The following is a 19,114-nucleotide window of genomic DNA, read 5'->3' on the forward strand; positions in this document are numbered from 1 at the left end:
GGGGGGATGGGGGCTACAGAAAGACACGAACGCCCCGTCTTACATTGCTACCGCCAGCAGCTCATCCTGTTCAGAGCCCTCAGGCCTAAATGAAGGACTGGCCATGCCCAAGTCTGAGATCGAAGCAACAGAATCCCTCTATCCCTACTTTGAAGTAAGGCAATCCCGAGGGCCAGAGACACCGCGCCGCTTCCGGGAGCAGCATCGACATTGGCTTAGACGCTCCGTCCGTCCTGAAGAGACGTCAAGGCGAGCTAGCGGGCTTCAATATATCTCTTTTAGACGTGGAGACGGTAGATCTGTCTTCTGGTATATGAAGAGGCAGCGGGGAACTGAAAACAAAGAATATATGACGGAAATGACTGAGATGTGGCAAAGAAAAGAAATTTCAGAGAGACGTATTAAAAACAATTAGGAATGGTTACTTGGATGAAGAAATGAAGCGTGATAAAACTTTTGCAGCTTGCAAGGTTCAAGACTGATGAACATCAGGAGAAGTTCTTATTTATAACACAAGCACCGAAGTTGAGCGGTGAGCAGGAAAACAAATCATGTAAGCACCGACTGGTGAAGTAACCATCCAGCTCTCCTTGAATCCTGGACCTAGTTCTGCTACAATGAGCAAGTTGATATCAGATGCATCAGAAGCCAAGCCAGCCCAGAAAGGTCCGCAAAGCATTTGACCCCGATCCTGGACGGAAGGCTGCCTGGACCAAGTGCAAACTCATGGGTCACCAGCCGTTGCTTGACCCAATAATCAACAAGCCTATCCAATTATATTTCCTTGGCTATTCTGCTCAGCCAGTCGCAACTCAGCCGTCAGTGTTTGTTGGCCATGTTTGCCTACCGATTCCCAGCTCGCACCCATCGCCAAGGTGCGGGTTGTCCCTTATATTGACGCCATCAGCAACATAGTCAGACATGTACATCTGAGATGGAGAAGATGGTCCAATGGTTTCACGGCCACTGTATCACACCGAGGGTGCTTGCGTGGGGGGAAAGCATCGACGTGGTGTAGGCGGCAGAGATTTGATTTGACCTTGGAAACTAGCAAAGGGGATAGTTAATCCACGCAGTCCAGGCCAACACATTGGGTTTGCGCATAGAAGGTGGGTAGCACAGAGCGGCTTCCAAAACAATCTTGCTCATCAAAGGGCAGAAGTCAACAAAACTGACTTATAGATCATTATTTTGTAGATCGAATGTCACTGTTCCTTGCAAATCTTCCTGAACTACTATGTGAAAGAAAGAGGCTAAGTTTTGATTCTGACATTTTAGGCCGCTGCGTATATGCTGGGTTTGACTTTTGATCGGTGACTACAAGTACTGCAGGTCGCCATCAACATCCGAGCCTTATGCAGGCGACCCGATTCGGTGGTTGCTTTTGATCTCAGTCACACATTCATCTACCCGAGAGGGGTGGGGGTTTGTCAATGTGCTTTCGGTCACTTGCCCAATGGGATCCAACCGGAAATGCCATCCGGGAGGATTCCGAGGATGGAACATACCTTCTGGTTTCCCTTCGGAGAAAGAGATCGACACATGATGCGTTTCAGCTCGGGAGTAGGCTTTATTTGGATAATATACTGGAAATCGGTGGTTTAGAAAAGAGAGATGCAAACAATGTGAATGCAGGAAACCGGTCTCAAGAAATGAAATACAAAGTTGGTTTGCTCACCTGGATCCTGGGGCTTCCATCGTCAACATGTGCCTCGATTACTTTTGCTAATTTATAATTGTAAATCCCTGAAGGCCAGACCGGCCCAGAACTGACATTTAATGGCTGTATTCGGATGTGTGCATGAAATTCGATGGACTGGATGGTTGGCAAAGAAGACACCGTGATGTGCTTGATGTAATAATAATGGGGGTTTTAAGGAGGCCTGCGAGTTGGATCAGTAAGGTAGGTAGGCAAACAAAAAAGGAATTCAATAAATGCGATTTTGAAGAGCTTCTTAAGCTTGTGAAATCATCAACCCAACAGCCCATAGGCTTGGGCAGAATGCCGCCAACTCGGGCGACGACATAATTGTTTTCTTGTTATTTGAAGATTACTCATAGGACGTCAATCGACAGACAAGTTGTTCTCGTTTTGTGGTCAGGATTGCGGCTATCGATTGAAGAGGTCCTGCAAGCCCTGGTGTACAGTCTGCACCAACCCCCCCAATCCAACGTCGCCGCCTATCTGTTGAGGAAACTAGCCCGCCAGTCAGCCGCGCTGTTTGCTTTAGTGGACCTGCTGCAGTGCCTTATTTTTCATTTTTCCAACCGTTGAACGGAAGTAATGGCTGACAATTCGGGTAGGTGCGTTGTTCGCTGTTTGCTCTAGACCTCAAAGGGAAAGATGCAGTCTCAGCAAGTTCTAGATTCATGCAAGTAGTGCAACATATCATGATTTGCTTGCAATACTGGGCTTTGTTCGGTTCTCCGAGCTCTGTTGCTATGAAATTTATACGCCTTGGCTATATGTCTCTACTAACCTATGTGCCTGTATATGTATGCACAGTTCATCGGCTCGTCCAGGGCCAGTCTAGCGTTAAATCTCTACCCACAACGCGGAAACCACAGCTAACAGGCTTTCAGGAGGCGGGCGTTGCTTTTCTTAGCCTCAACCATTGGCCAGGCCAAGTAAGTATAATGCACCGCAGGCAGCTTTAGACAACCATCACACCGGCCCCACACCCCTCGGTTCGGGACTGCTGACATCTACGAGGTGATGAAGCGCCCAATATTTCATCTCTCGTTCACCGCAGACAGCTGCATTTAGGTAGTTATGGGGCAAGAATAGGTATGCAAACTCGGTGTACGGTACTTCTGTTTGTCATTTTGTTCGACCTGCAGACATCCTTGTCACGGGAGCACGCATACACTTGCTCCTCACCTCAACGATCATCATCGTCAAGGGGAATCAAAAGTCGGCGGCCGAACAATCACATCACTTGTTGACTAAGGAAAAATATCATAGTATATGCCACTTATTGGCACACATGCGAGAAACTGACCTTTTACGTTACTCCACTTCGGTTATCTACTAGACTGGTTCCTCCTACCCTACATTCACACAGAAATAGAATGCATCCTTATTCGTACTCGGGCTATCCGACTAGACCTTGAAAAAGTGAAGTCAACAGTGTGAATTATAGATCTGGGAAACGAAGACAGAGAGGGGAAGATGTAATTTCCAGGCAGTAATATACTTGCCTGTTGATTAATCCAACTACTCGCAAGATCATCCGGATAATTAGTGGTAATAAAGAGCCTTGTTGTCCAATGAACATCTCTCCGATATTTTTACGGCCCAAAGGGGACGGACCGATAGGAGGATGGAGCTGAAGTGAACCTTCCATACGAGGGGCAAACGTGGTCGAGTAAAGATTTTGTGTAGAATTAATGTTTTGGATTGGTATCGGACAAGTCCTTGAGCATTAGCGGAGAGTGCATCGGTGGGCATATTGCGATTCGGAACATAATAATTCAATCCTTCCACGGAGCAAAGAGCAAGAGGACATGACGCGGCTTATAAATTTGGCTTGATTGACTTATGCAAATATGAAATACCGAGCTTGAGATGCAAAAGGGATAAGCGAAATAAGTAAATCACAAAAAGGAAATGGGAGATGAACATCAAGTAGGAAAAAAAATAGTCATCCCCCAGCACAAGGGGCAAGTAGCCTTGACATCACTCTGCAGTGCGCGCCGCAGCAGCTACCCTGTGAAACACCCATCGCCGCTTTTTGGTTCAGGCCAAACTTCACCCCATTCCCTCATAGAATCAAGAAGTATAGAAGTAAATGCAAGCACCTCGAGTTATCAAACGGGTTCGAGCTGGGTTTACTTCCTGCACGCCTGCCACTGGAGGTTGAGCTGCTGGGTAAAGGCAACGGTAGCGTCGTCGTCCGAGATGATGCCGATGGCCGTGGACTTGGTGCTCGTGAGGCTGATGCGGTTGTTGATGTTGAGGATCCCGTTGGCGCCGCAGGGCGAGTAGACGACCGAGGTCGTGGGGACCTGGTCCGTCTTGGTGTAGACCTGTCCCTGGGCCCAGATGCCTCCGCCTGTGATGGAGGTCTGCGTCGTGGTGGTGGATGGCGCGTCCTGAGAGAAGTAGTAGGTCGAGTAGAAGGTGCCCGTGACGCCCTCGTCGAGCTGTGCGTAGCCGTGGTACGTGCTCTCGACCACGGAGAACTGGAATCCACCCGGGTACTTTAGGTTCAGGTGAAGCTGGCAGTTCTTGGTCCGCTCCGTCGGGTTGAAGCCGGGGCCGATGTAGGTCTGAAAGCGATCGAAGCCAAAGGTGATGACCTGGAGTTTGGGACAAAAGATTAGCTTATGTTAGTCGCTAGAAACCTTGTATACTTCTCTTGCCGGGATGGACATATTCCCTGAGAGATGTACTTACCGTCTTGTCGGGCGAGATGCTAGTCACGACAGTTCCCTGGGGACAGCCGTTACCCGAGAAGCTTGCATTGACGATCTGGATTTCCTTGGGGTCAGGGCCGTCCTTGAACTCCTGAGTAGGGATCAAGGGGGAGGCGGCAGCCAGGGCAGGAAGAATGAAAGCGGAGAAACGCATTTTGATTGGAATATTTGGAGTTGAATATAAGCCTGATCAAGGGCGTTGCTTGCGCTGAAGATGTCGTTGCTGAGGATCTTTCGCTCGAGAGGCTGATTTTCTGAAAGAGAATTGACGATAAAACGGCAGAAGTGTTCTGTATTTATATTCACACTCGATCCAGACATGCACCTCTGACGATGCCCGAATCTCACCATCTATGAGACCCTGTATTGGTCTGCAGGGACCAGAACCGAGCCAACAAGAGATCGTGCTCATGGATGATACGACTCAGACCCCAATATCACCGTCCCGGAATCCCATCTCGCCGGGTGAAGGTCGTCAGACAGGGGTTCGGGCATCACAAAGGCTGGATCGCAATATGTCGACGCCGGCGAACGGAAAGAGGGGGTTCATTGTTCCAGCTGAGTCGCAGTCGGAAATAGGCGAATTAGTTGCAGGGGAAAATCTTGAGTTGTTTGCTTACGCGACCAAAACTTAGCCATGTTGTCGATATTGACCTGTATATTGCTTTGATAGCTTCGGCGTTGTTGTTCAGCTTCGGTCTTGAAATCGCGCCAGTATGCTCCCTGCTTTTCCCATGTTTTCCCACATCTTTGCGCGCAATTATTCTTCACACAGGATCCTTGGTCGGTTTGTTTAATTTAGTTAGCTCGTGGTGAGGTTCTGGAGCTGCAAATTTGCGGGTGAAAAGCAGGATAAATGAAATCCATATTAGGCGGGAGAAAAGCACCTGTTATGCCCTCGGCCTGACCACACGTTTCTCTTACTACCATGGAATTGAACAGGCCTTGGCAATATCCGTGTATTGTCCCATATTGCCTTCGACAAGCTAGTACAACTTCAAGCCCTGTTCCGGTGCAGGCCAGACTGGTCCAAAATTGGGAGTGCGAGGTTAAATCTTTTTATAGTCGCCGCGAGAGATGCAAGTGCAATTCGCTCCGCCACTTCGCGCCCTTCAACATCAGGTGTCTCGACTAAAATATCGCTGTTGCATCTTTTCCGATTGGCGGGCATCATCAACATTCCTCCAAGGAAAGCGTACCTGAACGAGGCAAATCTGGGGTACATCTCGCCACACACAATGCTAAGTCATCAGGGCCCATGAGGTGTCAATTGGGGATCTGTCTCTGAGGCTGACGGATACTCTCCTGTCGATCTTGCTTGTTTGCCACTACTGCCAACGCGGGAGGCTCAACATGCTTCTTGGTATCACACGCTAGAGAACGCGAGGATATGGTTAAAAACGGTAGAATGAAACATGATACCACACGCTTGGTATTTCGAAGACGGTACTGCACTACAGGCGGTGTGACCATTCCGGCCGAAACTGAACCTAGGCCTGTGAAGAAGCTGTCAGCATTCATCCTACGGTAGCGAAAAGGACTACCTTAGGACCGAGGAGATGCCCCTTGCCACTTTGGACTGCTAAACAAGGAGTCTGGCCCTCGAGTTTCCACTCGAAACCCCAAGGTCCCATTCATGCGAGATGCCTAGATCGTTCGGGCGTGGAGCGAGTGGCGATGCGAGGGCAATTGATTCCCCTATGCTGGTTTCCCGTGACCTCTGATGCAGGCCAGTCATCTATCGGCTAAATTGTAGGCGAACAAAAGACAAGAATAGAAACATGAAAATGGTACGGTATGCGGAGCACCGGTATACCCAGTGATACCCTTGGTTCTGTTTCAGAGGGCGGCCCCAAATTAACTTTGCTCGAGAGATCGAGGCCAATGTAGCCGTTCATCTTAACACTCGACATTATATGTCTCGTGAGAGTAGTCCATAGAGAAATAATAAAGTCAGGGGGCAGTTTGGGGCGATATGTTGTGGACACAAGGGAACTGGTAGCACGAATGAAGCAAAAGAAATTGTTGGAAGAACTTGTTGGCAAGTCTATGAGAGAACGCTAGAAGTGAGGTAAGTACTGAAGACAATAGCAAGCATATCTCCAACGACGAAGCCGACTTTTTTTTTGTCAAAGCATGGTGAAATCACTTTTCCTAAAAGCCGAAAGAGCGTTGGCGAATCAATTTTACGACCAAGCTTCTAGTTCTTGTCACCGACAAGCTTGAGGATTCCCTCCAAATTGATGCTCTTGGGCCTCTCAATTGGCAGACCCAAAGCCCGGTCCCAGATCAGCTGGGCAAGCGGTCCAAGACCACGGCTCACACCGAAAGTGGCGGTGTAGTATAGTGTTTCGTGGAAGCCGTAGTGATGGAAAAGTACGCCGGAGCTCGAGTCGACGTTGGGGTACGGGTTCTTGGTCTTGCCGTGTTTCTTGAGTACCTCGGGAGCAACTTGGCTGTTGAGCTGGACGAGCTGGAAAACTGGGTCTTTGGCGATCTCGGGACGCGACGCAGCGTAGTCCATAAGGGCCTGGAATCGCGGGTCAGGCTTGCGCAACACGGCGTGACCGTAACCGGGTACTACGCGGCCAGAGTTGAGCGTCGACCAGAGGTAGTCGGTTACGTCCTTTTCCGAGTATTTGGCAGGGATAGCCTCCTTCATCTGGATGATCCAGCGGAGAACCTCCTGGGCAGCAAGACTAGAGGAGAGAGATCAGCCATCGTTCCCGTTCACTCTCGCCCCTTCAAATACCAAACACTTACCCATGGAGAGGTCCAGCCAAACCCTGCAGACCGGCACTGTAACTGAGGAAAGGATCGCTAAGAGCGCTGCCCACAAGATGTGTGGTGTGTGCTGAGACATTTCCTCCCTCATGGTCACCATGAAGAGCGAGATACAATCGCAACAGGTCTTGGAAGTTCTCGTTTTCCTTGCCGCCCTTGCCCAGCATGGCAGCAAAGTTGTACGACCAATCCTGCTCCAGATCGACCTCGGCAGGCAGAGCACCCCCACCCTTGTACGAGTTATGGTAGATCTTGGCTGCGATTGTGGGAAGCTTGGCCAGCAAGCTAATGCTGTCGTCAAAAGTAGGCTCCCAGTAATCGGCCTTGCTGAGGCCCTCGGCATAAGCTTTGGCAAATTTGGATGTGTAGTTGAGGGCAGAGACTGCAATGGCAAACTGTGTCATGGGGTGCAGGTCGCGGGGGAAGTCATCCAACATCTTGTTGACAAAAGCCGGCAGTTGGGCCTGCTCAGCAAGTTGACGAGACAGAACGCGGACCTGGTTGGTGCTGGGGACCTGGCCAGTGAGAAGCAGCCAGAACATAGCCTCGGGTAGCATTTCAGTGCCAGTCTTGCCCTTGGGCAGCTCACGCTGACAGTCTTTGATTGTACGGCCGTGGAAACGGATACCCTCGTCGGCGTCAAGAACAGATCCCTCCCATACCATGGCTTTCAAGCCACGCATGCCTCCAATAGTGTTCTCGACCTTGACTTCGCCGATGACCTTCGAACCATGGGCTTTGACCTTCTTGAGGAGCTCGCGCTTGGCCGGAATGACACTCTTCAGTGTGGTCTTCAGGTCTGGCTCCGAGCTAGCCGAGTAGTTTCTGGTGGATCGCAGGTTGGAAGTGCATGCTGAGCGGGTAGTAAGAGGCTGTAGACAAGTTAGTCATCATGAACATGGACGTATACAGTCCTGGAGTCTAGCTGCCAGCGGTAACTCTGTGGCTGACGGCTTACCCGGAAGGCGCCCAGCGCCCTCGACGTTGTCCTAAGGCTCATGGCTAGTTTCAGGTGTTTTCTTGGGAGTGCGGGGTTATCAAAGTAGGTAGATAGCAAGTAAAGCGGCAGAGTCTGATGCTATCACCAGAAAGGAGGTTTGCTGATGGAATGTGGAGAGGAGTAGAAAGTCAATAAAAAAAATAGATAGGGAAGCGGAGAGGTCAAGATGTCCAGCTGTGAGCTAAGCTAAGGTAAGGTACCTATGGTAGAGCTAAAGCTCGTTGTCTCACCTGAAGGGGTACGCGGGCCAGCAGCCAGGCTGCTGGCACTGACCCGGTTGCATGCCCATGCATGCATGATTTCACAAGCTCCCCTCACTCAACCTTGCGCCGGTAGACAAAGGCAGATGGTAAGCTAGCATGTACTGAGAGGAAAGAGTTCAGCCGAGGGAAGCCGCAACATCCAAGTGGGCTACGGTCGAACGGGGCACCCATGAGCGTGATCAATAACCAATCAGCACCAATAAGCCTCAGCACGGACTGTTTGACAACCCCAACTCGGCAGTTCCCCGCACCGTAGCATCTCTCCGCGATTGCCCCTTCAAAGGTCCACTCAGCAAGGTTCCTCGTTTTGTCAAGCAAAGATGTTGCGGGGAAAGAGTTCTTGACCTCGGCTTTGTCAATTGCTGCATGGACGACGGACAAAGAGCGAAAGCAATGACCCTGTCGCTTTCTGTGTTTTGGCCCATACCGCCTCAAAAAGCCTACTGCACATTTTACATTTCGAATGCTACGCTGGAGGTTTGTCATAATTCACCTGCTTTGGAGCGATAAATTTTATCCGCACCCAATTGTAGCTGGAAGCTATTGCATTAGTCAGTCAGCCAAAAATTGACCTCTGACAAAAGCTATCACCGATCGGACCCGACGTCATCCCTTGCCCCCCTCCGAGTAACCTTGTAATAGAAAGCTAGTATTTCTTCGCTGATTACCTGACGCTGGGTCCTGGCCGCTCGTGATCCTGCGACAACCGAGTTTATTGAAGGGAACAAACTCCAGTTCATTGCATTGCAGTATGTTGCGCACGATACCGACCCGGGTCCTTCGCAGGACATCGGCTGCTGCAGCATCCCGACCGGCCTCGTTCTGCCGCTGTGGGCGATTGATCTCGACGACACCTCGCAGGGCGATGCCTCCACCAACGAGCACTTCTCTCCCTCCGGTTAACCCGCCTTTGACCGCCGCGCTTCCTTCCGACTCCTTCCATCTCCTTCCTGAAGCCAAAAAGGCCGGCGCCGCCGAAGATGCTCTCTATGAACAACAGGTGCGCGACGTCGAGGCCTGGTGGGCAACGCCCAGGTATGCTGGCATAACCAGGCCTTACACGGCTGCCGATGTGGTATCTGCCCGAGGCTCGCAGCAGCAATCCTACCCGAGCTCGACGATGGCAAGGAAATTATGGAACTTGATACAAGAGCGCAAGGCCGAGGGCAAACCCATCCATACCCTGGGTGCCATTGACCCAATCCAGATGACGCAGCAGGCTGCCCATCAAGAAGTGCTCTATGTTTCCGGTTGGGCGTGCTCGAGTGTTCTGACTACCACGAACGAGGTGTCTCCAGATTTTGGCGACTATCCGTACAACACGGTGCCGAACCAAGTCCAGCGCCTTGCAAAGGCGCAGTCAATGCATGATCGGAAACACTGGGATGCACGACGAAAGATGTCGGCACAAGAGCGCTCGTCCACCCCCTACACCGACTACCTGCGCCCCATAATCGCGGATGGCGACACGGGCCATGGTGGCCTGACAGCCGTCACCAAACTTGCCAAACTCTTTGCCGAGGCAGGCGCCGCAGCCGTTCACTTTGAGGATCAGATGCACGGAGGCAAGAAGTGCGGCCATCTCGCCGGGAAGGTCCTCGTGTCGACGGGTGAGCACATCAACCGCCTGACTGCGGCGCGTATGCAGTGGGACATCATGGGGACCGAGAACCTTGTCATTGCCCGCACAGATTCAGAGTCTGGCCGATTGATCAGTAACAACATCGATGCCCGCGACCACGAGTTTATCCTTGGAGTGACGGACCCATCAGTTGCACCGCTGGCGGGAACTTTGCAGAACATGGAGGCTCGCGGCGCATCAGCTTCAGAGATTGACGCATACGAGGCCGCCTTCACGCGCGACCATCCTCTGGTGACATTTGATGAAGCAGCCGTCTCACACATGAAGAAACACAACGTTGACCCAACGCAATATGAGGCTGGTGTCGGAAAGGACCGGGACATGAGCATATGGGATCGCCGAGCCTTGGCCAAGGACGTTCTGGGTGCAGATAAGCCTGATGTCTACTGGGATTGGGACGTTCCCCGTACAAGAGAGGGATACTACCACTTCCGCTCGGGGATGCGTGCCGCCACCAAACGTGCGCTTGCCTTTGCGCCGTATGCTGATCTCCTCTGGGTTGAGACCGGTGACCCATCCGTATCCGTCTGCCGACAGCTCGGTCGCGCAGTGAAGGAGGCCTATCCCGAGAAGGCTCTTGTGTACAACCTGAGCCCGTCGTTCAACTGGATGGGTCACGGATTCACGGAACAGACGCTCAAGTCGTTCATTTGGGACATCGCCAAGGAGGGCTTTGTCCTGCAGCTCGTCAGCTTGGCAGGCGTACACACCAACGCCACTGCGACGTGCGAGCTTGCCAGGGCGTTCAAGGACGAAGGCATGCTGGCCTACGTCAACCTGGTGCAGCGCAAGGAGAAGGAGATTGGCTGCGACGTCCTCACTCACCAGAAATGGAGCGGAGCGGCGTACATGGATCGCATAGTCGGGGCTATCCAAAGTGGAAGCTCAACTAGCAAGAGCATGGGTGCTGGCAACACAGAAGGGCAATTTCACTAGATATGTTGTACCAGTTTAATTCAACCCCAAAGTTAAAGTCACAAAGTTACAGCATTTGGTGTTGGTGAAGCGCTGCATTGAATTCCCTATGCTCCGCTTCGAACTGAGGTTATTTCCACCCGATTCTCAACCAAAGCCAGTGTGTGCCATGTCAAATCAAAACAAGTGTCTCGTTGATAATTCCAAGTCAAGCTCCGATGCGCCATGCCAAAACAAAATGGGTATCATCATTATTTCCATTTCTATCCCACCCAAACTCCGATGCGCCATGCTGAAAAAGCCAAAACCAAAACAACGCTGACGCTGGTGAAAAAAAGAAATTGAAAAAGAAACGCTGAACAAGTGTAAACCCCCGTCGCCAAGAACCGTTGTAATGCCAAGAGATCGTCGCCAAGAGCCGTTGAGATGTCGAAGAGATTTTTCGTGTAAGTGTTTGACAGCCCTGCTGTTGTTGTTTCTCTTCTTCTTCTTGGTCTTTTTTTTTTTGTATTTTCCGAGTTTCAAGTGTTTTTCCGGTCCGTTTTCTGCGCCCATTTCTTGTCGTCGAGAGATTGTAATCCCTCCCAGTCATCTTGTTTATATCCGACTTGTAAATTCTTTTTCGGTGCTTCAAAACTCGAGCTCCGGGCCCCCAGCATCGACAAGATCCAGCTGCCGTTGAAAGTCTCGGTGTCCCTGCTCCCTGATGCAAGCTCTGCCAAGCGGCTCGGCGCCATCTTGTCCTCGCCGGATGGGCTCGTTGTTCGGCCCCCGAAATGTTTTCTTGGGTCTGGGCGACGCCTCCTGGAGCGCGCTCTTGTTCTTCTCGAGGTCTTCAGATGTGATCTCGGCCATCCGCCACGCGATGGGAGTGCGCTCGCTTGCTCGCAGCATGCAGAGGCGCGTCTGGTGTGTGTATCTCCTCGACTTGTCCACCTCGCGCGCCATGTCTTGAGGCCACCAGTCTGGAGTGTCAAAGCCGAAGCGCCAGTAGCCGCGCTCGGGATGTTCTTGATGGAGTCGGCGGAAGGATTGCTCGCGCGCCACCATGAGGTAGGCTTTTGCGGCGTCGATCTTCTTGTCGAGCGGATCGTTGACAATGTGGGAGATTTTTTCCTCGCCGGTTTGTGGTTGTTTTTTCTTGTGTGTGGTTTTTTTGTTTGCGTCTTGCGCATCTCGAGCAGAGAGTGTGGCTGCGTCTTTCTCGTTCCAGAAGATGACTTGGCGGCCAGGAAACTCGGCGGCGCGTGGGTTTTTTATGAGTGTGAGATGCCGCGGCAGCGGGTATGGCTTCGACGAGAAGAATCTGAGAGCAGTTTCTTGGTCTGAAAGCAGTTCGGCCAGAGGTGGGAGAGCCCTTAAACGGTAGCCTGAGTTGTTTGTTTGCGAACGAGCGTGTGGTCTGGGTTTGGTTGTATCTGGTGTCATCATGGCGATTTCTCTGAGTTAAAAGAGATATGATTTGAGTCCTCATGATCTCAAAGGGACCAGACTTGTTCAAGTGCCGCGCGCAGGATGCGGGCGTTATTAGCGACAACCAGATCGAGGCTCGACGACTTCCCGGGGACTGAGGCCGGCAGGGCAGGCAGTGAGAGCGGATAGGGCGTTATGAGCACCGGCTATCTGATGAAACTCTCACCAACCCGCCCCGAGGAGAGAAGAGAGACGGGAAAGGAGCGCAAGGATTTGGGGGGATGGAAATCACGCAGCTTTATAGGTGGTTTTGCGGGTGGCTGGGAGGTCGGTGCGAGGGCCGCTGGCAGGCCAACGGGCCACACCTCTGTCACTGGGCGTGAACCTACTAAACCTAAAATAAAAAAAGGGAACAAGGTAAATCAACAGATCTCTCATAATCTATATGATAAACAAAGCTGATTCCCAAATGACGTCAAATTGCTTTATTTCCGGCCATATATCCTCTTGACATACGTGTAGAATAGGGGCATATAGAAGCCTTCTGTGTCATTTGGACCCTTATTTTTCTTTTACTTTTAGTTTCTCGAGCGGACAATCTGCAAAAGATTTTTCCCTGGCGCCGGGCTGGCGTGAGTTAGCGTGAATCAGTGTGAGTTAGCGTGAACGCTAAGCTGCGCCCGATTTGTATGTGAATAGAAGGGTACTTGGATACCTCTATATCTACATGAGAAAGCCCGTGCTTGGCTAGCCAGCTATGCATGGCAGGCAAGCTAGACCGGAGGATAACCTCCTGCCTGTCAACCGTGCATGTGCGTCTCTGCGAAAGAAAACCTTGTCTTGTCCTAGCAAGAGGCTAACTAAACCCTCGACATTGCCCTACTCTGCTAGTTGCAGCGCGAGCTCCTTTCCGTCATCATAAATCCCAATATGCTCATTGAGGTCAATCATGGTCTCCTTCCACACCCCGTCCTTGTCTGGGCACTCGGCATAGTAATATCGTCTTAGACGGAGGGCAAAGTTTCTACACGAGTCCCGATAACCAAGAGATGACCACTGGCAAGGAAGTTAGTATATGACTTTTCTGCACCTTTGTAGGTTTTGTTTTCCCAAGAGAAAATAAAAAGAACTTACCACAAGGTTCCCATCGGCGTTCCCCAGCTTCCTGCCAAGGTTGGCCTCGCATTCCACTTGCTTCATAGCCGAATCACGCTGCCCCTTGGTCGACCTGCAAACACACCAGAGCGTGTCGATGCCCCGCAGCAGGCACCCGTCGCAGTTATCGATATAGCCTTTGTAGGTCGATACGATATCTTCACGGCTTGCGACGGTGCGGTTGGCTGGTGGTTGCACGGGAGCCAGGGCAGACATTGTCGACTCCGGGATTGCAGGTGGCGCAGGCTCGGGCTTGCCGTCGACGATGACGATGTTCGGAGTCATAAAAGGCGAGTACTCGCCTTCGTCGAGCCACTCCTCCTCTTCAGGGCTGGGCATTGGACCGGGCACGAGCTGGCGACTGTTTTTGTACTGGTACTGCTTATCTTCGGGGACTGGAGATGGATCCATGGGGTAAGGGAGTGGCTCCAAGTTCGGCGTCGGTATGGGCTTGCCTCGATATGGTGTGAACTTGGCCGGAGGAGATGGGTCCACGGGACGGGGGTCTGGGTCCCAGTACGGCATCGGTATGGCCATGTGAGAATCCGGGCCCGGCCTCGGAATGGGAATGTTAGGATTCCAGTCCGGCATCACCAAAGGCGTGTCAGGATCTGGTGTCAACTGGGCAGGAGCAGGTGTGTTGACACCCAAGAGTCCAGCTGACCGGGTTGTGGTGGCCATGGGCACAGCCATCACCGGAAGGACAATGATCGCCGATGAGGCGATGAAGTAGTTGAAGCAGCGCATTTTGAGATATTATGGTATTGATGAATATTGTTTCCCTCGATCAGCTCTGCTTTAAGAGGAGAGAAAGGGGGGGGGGGGAGAAGAAAGGCAGACTACTACAGAGGGACTGGGGAAATCGCAGGTCTTTATATGATATTCATGAGGCATTATATGGTAGAAACTCACAAACTTTCTTAGGTGCGCATGGTGAAAAAGGATGTCCCACCAGACTGTAGATAATTGGGCTCAAACACCGAAACTATGATGCCACCTTGGCTTGTAATTTCTTCAACTTGCACATGAATGTTCTTTTACACGAGTGAGCCATGCAAGTGTCTTTGCTTGGTGCAGAGTTTGCCACAAGTCATAGCTAGAGAGGTGCTCGGGGGCTTTGTATAAGGCCGGCGGAATGTTCAGTTAGATCGGCCACGGCCATGCTCTCACAGATCCTTGAATTAGGGTTTGTGCTGTCTTTCGACTTTTTGGTAAACGTCTGTGCAGCCTATCAAATCACGCTCCTGAATTTCTCATATGGGGACCTGGTGATAGACCGAAGCCAGCGTGATTCTCGGGGTCTTGGTTTGCAGGAAGGGGGACTGTAGTATTCGGGGGATAAGTCTTAAAAGCAGTCAACTAGACCGCATTTCTCTACAGGAAACAGGAGTCAAAATGTCAGGATTCACCAACAGGATCAGTCGCTTACCTGCCTATTCATCCACCCGGGTGAACAATCACGTATAAGAAAGATGATCGGTAGGTGAATACGCATGTGTCTATGGGATAGGTTGACAGTTAGTGCGAATGGAAAACATTTGACACGACAGCTTCCTCACCCTTGGAGCATCAGGTAAGTTTAACGATGAAAGGAAAGTTCCATTAGAGAAAGCAAACAGGTCTATAAACGTATATACCCACCCATATGCTTCGTGTACACAAAAATATTACGATCAAGTCTTAACTGTGCCGCCTGGGCCGGGGGATAACAACCCCATCGCCACGATCCCTCTTGGCCACCCACATTCTTGCCCTCTTGCCAAAAATGTACATAAGAATGCCACTCAGCATTACAACGGAGTGAATGACACCCAGCCACATGAAGACCCAGCGACTGCCATCCTGCAGCAGCCAATCGGTAAAGAAGAAGCTAAAGATCATACCGTGGAAGACGTTTTTACAAAATGTCAGCGATACCAGCGTCTCGACGCTGTACTGGCCATGGCTGTCCATGACGAACGAGATGGCCGTGGTGGCGCCTAGAGAACAACCAAACGACACAATGCCGAAAAAGGTTGTTGGTACCATCCAGTGTTCGTACCATTCCGCCGACCAGCCGAAACCTATCAGGCCAGCGACAGTGGTGATGAACGCTGGAACGACCATGACGAGTCGGAACTCGGGCTCATACATGCCTCCGTTTCGTTTTGCCATCTGGTTTCGATAGAAGCACATGTTAGTTGTAAGATTCAAAGTTCCAGCAGGAACAAAGAGGAGGCAAACATACCATCGGAACGATCCAATCTGATATCTTGCCCGCGATAGCTGTGCCCAGAATTCCTCCAATCAGTGGCGAAATGTACAGCAATCCGGTCTGCAGCTGAGTGAACTTGTATGCGCCGCCGATGAATATGACATCTACCGACTCGGACATGACTACCAGCCACCCCACTGAGCATGCATAAACCAGCGCCGACCATACGACGGCCGGGTATGAAAAAAGTGTAAAGGGCCGCCAGGCCACTTGCATCCAGCTGTCCTGAATGAGTCGACCATGATACGGTTGGAGCTCCTGCACCAGGGTCCGCCGTGGCGAACTTTGAAGCTCAATTGTGTACCTGGAGTTGTGAAGGTCGGGCCTACGCTCCCAAAAGGTTTCGGGGGCAAAGAATAATAATAAAATGCCGATCAACGCGGCAAGGAAAGCAGAGATCCTGTGAAAGGTGGTGAGGTCAGACACAGATAGCGGAATGTCACGTCTAGACTAGATCCAGCTCTTCTAGAACCACAAGAGACTTTTTAGACCATCCAACTTACCAGAACACCCATTGCCAGTCAAGACTCTGCATAATCCCCGCACTTGCCAACGGGAACAAGTTCTTGCCAATCATAAGCAGCAGTGTGTAGATGCCCAGGCGGAATGCTTTTTCGTGCAGGAAAAAGGTCTCGCTGATGGTTGACCCCGGAAGAGACTCAATCGGACTGACGGCAATTCCTTGAAACACCCGTGCCATCACCAAAGACTCAAAAGTGGGTGACAACGCGCACCAAGCGCAGGTAACGACCAAAAGTGCAGCCCCGCCTAAATACACCGGCCGCTTGCCATACAGCAACGCCGTTGGAGCCACAAAGACGGACCCAATCCCCATTCCAAGCATGTACATGCCTGTGGTGAGAGGGACATGATCGACGTCGATCTGATAGTCGTTTGCGATGTCCGTGAAGCCGGCCGCCAAGACTGGTGTGAGCCCGGCTCCCATCATGCAGAACAGGCCAACGGACAATAGCACCATGTTTCGGCGCCATACTGGCCAGTTCAGGGGGTCATTGGGTGAATCCTCTGGCTGTGGGTGGAGGATTATGTTGTGGTGGTTCGTCTTCTTCGCGGACGTGGCGGGGATCAAGACCCTTTCAGAAACCGTAGTAGCGGGGATTTCTGGCGCCTTGGATTCAACATCAGATGTTGATTGAGAGTCGTTGGCATCGTTGGCAACCAAAACCACAGAGCCTGGTACGTGGATGGTTTCGCGGTGATTCAATATGCCGAAAGCCCATTTTGGGTGGAGTGAAGGGTCAGTCGGCATTCTTCCTTTTTTTTTTTTTTTTTTTTTTTTTTACTCTCCGTGTTGTTTCTTTTCCACGCTGGTAGCCCGGCTCAGCGACTTTTCCAACCTGTTCTGCGGAGGTATTAGGTGCTGTACAAAAATGCAAAAGTTTGAAACCACAAATGCAGGAAAGGAGCTTGGCAAGAAGCTACCTGGGTAAGGTAGAAATAAGAAGATGAACAGAAAGCACAAATAGCGGTGTTCACGGGCCACCAAAAACCAACGCTAGGAATGACGACAGTGGACGATCGCGGAAGAGGGACTCTCCAGCGCTCATCCCATTGTCCAGCCCTTTCGGGACCTTGTCTGAATAGTAGTCGGACCGGACGTCTGCATCTTTCCAAACCTTCCTGAAGTGGCATTACTGCGTCTGTTCCCCAATGAAATTCAAAGACATGCAAGTACAAGTACAGGGTACTACTAAAAAAGCTAATCGGGTCATGGCGGTCTCAAGCGACCGGTGAATTTGCCACGGTACCCGCGCCAGTAAATTGGGACAGTTAACCGTCCGAAGCTGGACATATTGGTTTCAACGAGAATTTGTTCGCAGGAAGATGAAATCGAGGCTGACTCAAAAAGGCCAGCGAACCAGGCACGAGCAAATCAGGGCAAAACCAAAAGCACATTGATAGAATTGCTTGGCAGTCGGGAACTAGTTCGCATTCGAGATGAGTTGAAAGCTTGCGTCTGTCTTTATACCAAGACCGGACAAGAACAGAGTCAAAAGGAAACAGGATTCCGTTTTTAGTGATACGAAATCGGGAGATAGAAAATAAACTCGGAAAAAGACAATGAAACAAAAAATGAGGGGGCTGAACAAGTTGAGCAGAGCCGACCTAGCGGCAGCCTCATCTAACGGAAATTCGGCGTCCCTTGTATGTGTACTGACACGTTTTCAGTCGGTTGTTTCGACAAGAAGACACTCTGCATCTCTACGGAGATGGTAATTGCGGCTCTGCAAATTAGATCAAGCTTGAATTGAGATTACCACTGTCCACGGGCTGGGGGTGATTTGAAAGATCGTTTCTTTGGCAACGGGCGACCTGAGTGTATATGATGACTGAGAGAACCTACATCAGTTTTTTTGCAGCCACCCAAAATTCACCCCGACAAGAGTAGGGAAAGCAATAACGTTCCTAACTCATCCAGGTCTGTGCTAATTTTTTAGGCAGGTACACTCATGTCAGCCCCCAGTAATCAATTAAGCAACCAAACCGGGAGCGTTGATCTTGATGGGATGGATGGGTTCTTGTTTGACCTTGATGGCCATCCAAAGGCCTCCACCAATAGGTTGGGTTACCGTGAGTTCCCCGGTTGTGGTCTTTGAGTGCTGACTGCTGACTCATCAGCTGTGGATCAAGTAACTAATTTACTATGCTACTATAGTACTGTGCGTATAGTATGAAGAACCCTGGGTGTGTAACGGCGGGGTGCGCGGGGTCAAGTAGCACATGCCACTGACGACTTGAATTGGACTACCCTGGTCGCGATGTTGTTTACCACTCAATACGTCGTGTCTCGCAAAAAAGACAAAAAGCAGGTACGAAAGTCGTGAGTCTCAGGTGGGATCAGTTATTTCCAGGACTTGGTTGCATCCATCTTATTACGCGGGATAAGCCAAAGATAACCAATTCATCGAGTGCGGACAGTATGTAATCACAAAGAGCAACAAGTTTAGGTCATGCGCCATCATGGGCCATGCGCTTTCCGTTCTCGGAGGTGCCGCAGTGAGGCGGTATGGTAACCCGCCCGCCCTAAGCAGATTAGTATGGAGTAAACCCGCCCTCGTGATACCAACGGTGCCTATCTAAGGTAGCCCAGATCGGAGTCCAGTGTCTGACTCGACTTTCAGGTTTGTTTATCTCTCGTTTGACAGATATTCAGTAGTAGGATAACTATTCTACAAACTATTTTGTCAAACCTTGCCTATCCACCTCCCGTCTTGTCATCCTTTCTTCTCTATTAAAACTTCCAGCCA

The 19,114-nt window shown here is 50.9% G+C and overlaps 6 protein-coding genes across 6 annotated transcripts; 1 reads left to right on the forward strand and 5 right to left on the reverse strand.

Annotated features, from left to right (window-relative positions):
- Positions 1–3,831: 3,831 nt before the first annotated feature.
- Positions 3,832–4,573, reverse strand: PpBr36_09826 (uncharacterized protein; the record flags this gene model as incomplete). The annotated part of the gene is made up of 2 exons (XM_029896945.1): positions 3,832–4,302; positions 4,400–4,573. 2 exons carry the CDS (start codon positions 4,571–4,573, stop codon positions 3,832–3,834), a joined length of 645 nt encoding a protein of 214 aa, XP_029745217.1.
- A 2,046-nt stretch (positions 4,574–6,619) lies between these two features.
- Positions 6,620–8,203, reverse strand: PpBr36_09827 (uncharacterized protein; the record flags this gene model as incomplete). The annotated part of the gene is made up of 3 exons (XM_029896946.1): positions 6,620–7,118; positions 7,183–8,075; positions 8,162–8,203. The coding sequence occupies 3 exons, from the start codon at positions 8,201–8,203 to the stop codon at positions 6,620–6,622; spliced, it is 1,434 nt and encodes a 477-aa protein (XP_029745216.1).
- A 1,014-nt stretch (positions 8,204–9,217) lies between these two features.
- Positions 9,218–11,044, forward strand: PpBr36_09828 (uncharacterized protein; the record flags this gene model as incomplete). The annotated part of the gene is made up of 1 exon (XM_029896947.1): positions 9,218–11,044. One exon carries the CDS (start codon positions 9,218–9,220, stop codon positions 11,042–11,044), a length of 1,827 nt encoding a protein of 608 aa, XP_029745314.1.
- A 609-nt stretch (positions 11,045–11,653) lies between these two features.
- Positions 11,654–12,454, reverse strand: PpBr36_09829 (uncharacterized protein; the record flags this gene model as incomplete). Its single annotated transcript, XM_029896948.1, has 1 exon — positions 11,654–12,454. The coding sequence occupies one exon, from the start codon at positions 12,452–12,454 to the stop codon at positions 11,654–11,656; it is 801 nt and encodes a 266-aa protein (XP_029745220.1).
- Positions 12,455–13,315: 861 nt separating this feature from the next.
- PpBr36_09830 (uncharacterized protein) lies at positions 13,316–14,338 on the reverse strand (the record flags this gene model as incomplete). The annotated part of the gene is made up of 2 exons (XM_029896949.1): positions 13,316–13,492; positions 13,571–14,338. The coding sequence occupies 2 exons, from the start codon at positions 14,336–14,338 to the stop codon at positions 13,316–13,318; spliced, it is 945 nt and encodes a 314-aa protein (XP_029745163.1).
- Positions 14,339–15,271: 933 nt separating this feature from the next.
- PpBr36_09831 (uncharacterized protein) lies at positions 15,272–17,115 on the reverse strand (the record flags this gene model as incomplete). Its single annotated transcript, XM_029896950.1, has 3 exons — positions 15,272–15,745; positions 15,819–16,245; positions 16,349–17,115. 3 exons carry the CDS (start codon positions 17,113–17,115, stop codon positions 15,272–15,274), a joined length of 1,668 nt encoding a protein of 555 aa, XP_029745164.1.
- Between the last annotated feature and the right edge of the window lie 1,999 nt (positions 17,116–19,114).

This window comes from Pyricularia pennisetigena, assembly GCF_004337985.1.
Source record: "Pyricularia pennisetigena strain Br36 chromosome 7 map unlocalized Pyricularia_pennisetigena_Br36_Scf_7, whole genome shotgun sequence".
Taxonomy (NCBI): domain Eukaryota; kingdom Fungi; phylum Ascomycota; class Sordariomycetes; order Magnaporthales; family Pyriculariaceae; genus Pyricularia; species Pyricularia pennisetigena.